This window comes from Trematomus bernacchii, unplaced genomic scaffold (assembly GCF_902827165.1).
Source record: "Trematomus bernacchii unplaced genomic scaffold, fTreBer1.1, whole genome shotgun sequence".
Lineage (NCBI taxonomy): Eukaryota > Metazoa > Chordata > Actinopteri > Perciformes > Nototheniidae > Trematomus > Trematomus bernacchii.
Window position 1 is genome coordinate 80,001 of NW_022987569.1, and position 4,184 is coordinate 84,184.

Genomic DNA, 4,184 nt, shown 5'->3' on the forward strand with positions numbered 1-4,184 from the left:
AAATGGAGAAGCTGCTCAGCATTCGAATGTCAATGTTATAAATTAAGCGTGACGTTTGTTAAGCGATTTGTTACAGCTTCACAGTTTGATGGAGTTTGGTTTTGATTAGATTATTTCAGAGTGTTATATTTATGAGGATTATTTGGTCATTTACACCAATTATGCAGATGTCGATGCCTGGCCCAGTGACAGAGCGGTGTCATTAATAATTTTGATGAGGAGACAAATTCCTCAACAGAGCGCTGAGCAATGGTGTGTGTGTGTGTGTTCATGCTGTGTGTGTGTCGTCGTGCTGTCTGCTCGTCTGTCCTCACACACAAACCTCCTCTTGATTGAGTTGGCTTCCTGCCACCAGCAGCAAACAATGCATTTATTTAAAGAATTTACTTTCTTTCCCACTGACACAAAATCATTCTTTTTTAAAAACTAATTACAAATGAAAGCCTCGTTGAACACACACACATGACGGTGGAGCTGCATGGTCACATAGTGTGTGTGTTAATGTGTGTGTGCAGTATGTATGGAGCTGTGTGTGAGCGGTAACCTGATCAGACATGTCTGTGTGAGCCTCTCTCTGCACACACACACTCTGCTGCCTTCAGTACCACAGAAGAAGAGCTAGTTGAAATGCATTGAAACAAGTTTAATTTGTATTTTTCAGTATTTAGAATGTTTTTTAACAAATCTCAACAAAAGACTTTGTGTATTAATGAATATGTAAACTAACGTTGTTTTTGTGCTGTGTGTGTGTGTGTGTGTGTGTGTGTGTGTGTGACTGTGTGACTGTGTGACTGTGTGACTGTGTGTGTCTGACGTGGAAGCAGTGTTTCACGAGGTGTCGGTGTACCCTAAGAAGGAGCTCCCGTTCTTCATCCTCTTCACCGCCGGACTCTGCTCCTTCACCGCCATGTTGGCTCTGCTCACACACCAGTTCCCCGAGCTCATGGGAGTGTTTGCTAAAGCTGTGAGTCACACACACACACACACACACACACACACACACACACACACACACACACACACACACACACACACACACACACACACACACACACACACACACACACACACACACACACACACATCTGGAAATCAAGGGTGCTGGAGAGGGACAAATATTAAAGGTTAAAAGCCTTTAGATTATTATTATCTATAAATCCTTCAGCCCCCCCCCCCCACCCACCCTCCCTGCAGCGCTGTGCTGCTCACCTGGAATGTGTGTGAGCTCATCTCTTCCACCTGATGTGACACTATCAGCAGATACCATCTACACACACACACACACACACACACACACACACACACACACACACACACACACACACACACACAGATCTCTTACTCCCCAACCACATTGACATTGTAGGTATGATTGCAGAGATCATTCCAATAACAGACAGTAGCGATCTGATCCCAGTGCTGTCTGAGGATTCCATCTTTACTTTAACATTTACATTTCTGTTTGACTAAGATAAGATTCAAATGCCCTGACTTTTGGTCAATGTCATCTTTACAAAACTGAAAAGCATGCTGACGTCTTGCCAAATTGGATATAAGCCCCTTGGTGTTTCAGTCAGGATTCTTTGTAGGCTGACCTGGAGGTTAGCAGCTCACTGCTTCTCTCAGCAATGGGATTTCTTCATTGAATTGCATATTATAATCTCTGTGGTGAACACACGTTTAAGATACTGACACGTTTTATGATGTGTTCAGCAGGATAGTCTCCCCATGTTAACACCACTTAATGATTTCTGAAGTTAAAAGCTAACGTTAGGCTATAAAGGAACTGCAGCACGGTCACATGACTTCACGTCACCAAGCTAAAGGCGGCTGATTGCGTAGAAGTTTCATTTAGACACTTGTTAGCAACCGTCTTTTTTAAGACACACACAAGCTTTAGAGCAGGTGTGTCAAACTCAAATACACAGTGGGCCAAAATAAAAAAATGGGTACTAGTCGAGGGCCGGACTGGTTCAATGTTTATTGCAGAACTTATTGAAATGAACTTATTGCACATATTAAACCTGGAACTAACAACGCTTAAATGATTGCCTATAAAAACAACATTAAACATTAAATAATCAGTTGCATTCATTTCTTATGGCTCGATCTGCAGCTTTTCCAGAGTCATTTCTTATGATTACATTTTTCCACAGGCCAACAACAGCTTCAAAAAAACTATTCCCCTCAAAGAACAAACCAAACATGCCCTGTTGTCGTGAGAGAAAAAGTGCAGAAGGAAACATCCATGTAAACTCAGTGTGCTGCTCTGTGATGCTAGTTCAAGCCAGATACTTGGCATCTCATCTTGGGTGCAAGTTCATCAATGTTTGGGGTCAGGCTCTGAGCTGAGGAGACCCTCAGGATGGAGTGAAGGTGCAATATACCAGCGGGCCAGATCTAATAGTAATTAGAAATTATCCTGCGGGCCGAAATTAAATCCACCAAGGGCCTGATTTGGCCCCCGGGCCTTGAGTTTGACACATGTGTGCTTTAGACAATGAACAGTGTGTTTTCACTGACTTATTTTATGTCGTAGAATAATACGTGTTTGTTGTGTTAACCACAGACCTTATTTCAGGCATCTAACCAAAAAAACATTTTTTAAACATTGATTTTGAGAACAGGAAGGGGTAAAATGCTGACTCATTTCCAGGTTTAAGGACTCATTCCTGCACCCCTCTCTAGATCTCCTGTTGATGCATTAAATTAAAGTGTGTGTCCTCTCTCCCTCAGTTCCTCAGCACGCTGTTTGCTCCTCTGAACTTCATCATGGAGAAGGTGGAGAGCATCCTGCCGTCCAGCCTCTGGCACCAACTCACCCGCATCTGACCCCCCCCCACCTGACCCCCCCCAGGACCAGAACCAGGACCAGAACCAGAACCAGGACCCCCCCCCCCCTACAAACAGAAACAGCCGGACTGCCCCTGAACGCTGCGCTGTAGGGACTGACTTTAGGACTTTAGTGCCAAGAGGAGCGTTCAAAGCAGACTGAGAACGCAGGAAAAACCAAACGCAGAAGCGATGAAATCCACAAACTGGTTTTGACTTTATTTGATATGTTTGCATTTTCTTTGGGTTTTCAAATCATTTAAAAAGCTGTTCTTTTGTTGTACAAAAACAGGTGATCAATTGCCATCATTAAAAAAAAAAGTGAAAAGACAAAAAAATACAATAAAAGACTTTTTGTGTATCGCTGCACGCCGGCTTCTTCCACATGTTGATTCCCGCAGATTCACTTCCTCCTGCTGAGAGAAGAGGTCATACAGGACACAGGTAGGTTTTTAATGTCTAAATGTGGGATATTTGGCATGTTTTCCCCACAAACTAACATCTCGCTCGACAGGAAGTACAAGACTATCACCTGCAGGTCGTTCAGGTACCTTTGAAGTGAAGCTAAGGGCGGAACATCTCAATTTAAAGGGGACCTATCATGCAAAATGCACTTTCTGATGTCTTTTGTACATAAACATGTGTCCCCGGTGTGTCAGGGAACTCACGCAGCGTCAGAAAATAAAACCCTCTCTCTTTTCCTCCGTACCCAAATCTCTAAAAACGGGGCTACAACGGAGCTGATCCAGATTTGCGTCCGATATGACGTAATATCTGAAATGTGGACCCACAGCCCTATCAGAAACGTTGCTATCGGAAACAATGCCTGACTGTTTTGGACGTAATATGGTCGGTGTTTACATTAGCATCGCTAACACTCAGAGCTAACCTGTACTGGAGAGCGTGTGTGAAGAAGCAGGAAATAAAAAGGAACTCACCTTGTGGTATAACCGGCAAGAGAGAAAGCCTTTGAGCTCCATACTGTTTCAGAAATAATCCTTGATAATCCATGATATGGTGTTTCATCACGGCAGTATTTAGTTTAGACAGTAGCTGCCGGGTCCCGCATGAGCTCAGACCCCTCCTTTTTTTTTTAAATCAAGCTTTATACCCAAATTCAGCCCTTTTGAAACAGGAAGTGAAATAGAGGGATATGAGGCATGGCTAGAATGGGTGATCTGTTTGGTATTTTGAGCAAAACACTTCATAGACATGTTTTTTATATATTTTTATATATCTGAGACCTATGCTATTGCCTAAAAATAGCATGATAGGTGACCTTTAAGACAATTTAAATACCAATATAGCTTTATTTATAAGATTAATGAATGAATTCAATGCCTTTTTAAGAC

General features: G+C 42.7%; 1 protein-coding gene across 6 annotated transcripts in view; it reads left to right on the top strand.

Annotated features, from left to right (window-relative positions):
- Positions 1 to 3,173, top strand: part of LOC117479181 (suppressor of tumorigenicity 7 protein homolog) — a 76,324-nt gene extending 73,151 nt beyond the window's left edge. For 4 of the 6 annotated variants that reach the window (XM_034126184.1, XM_034126186.1, XM_034126189.1 and 1 more), the window contains 2 exons: positions 822 to 964; positions 2,737 to 3,173. In XM_034126184.1, coding sequence (XP_033982075.1) covers positions 822 to 964; positions 2,737 to 2,832 — 239 coding nt within the window. In that variant the 3' untranslated portion in view covers positions 2,833 to 3,173. The remainder of the gene's footprint in view (positions 1 to 821; positions 965 to 2,736) is intronic. The other 2 variants (XM_034126185.1, XM_034126188.1) reach the window with 1 other exon arrangement.
- Positions 3,174 to 4,184: the final 1,011 nt, after the last annotated feature.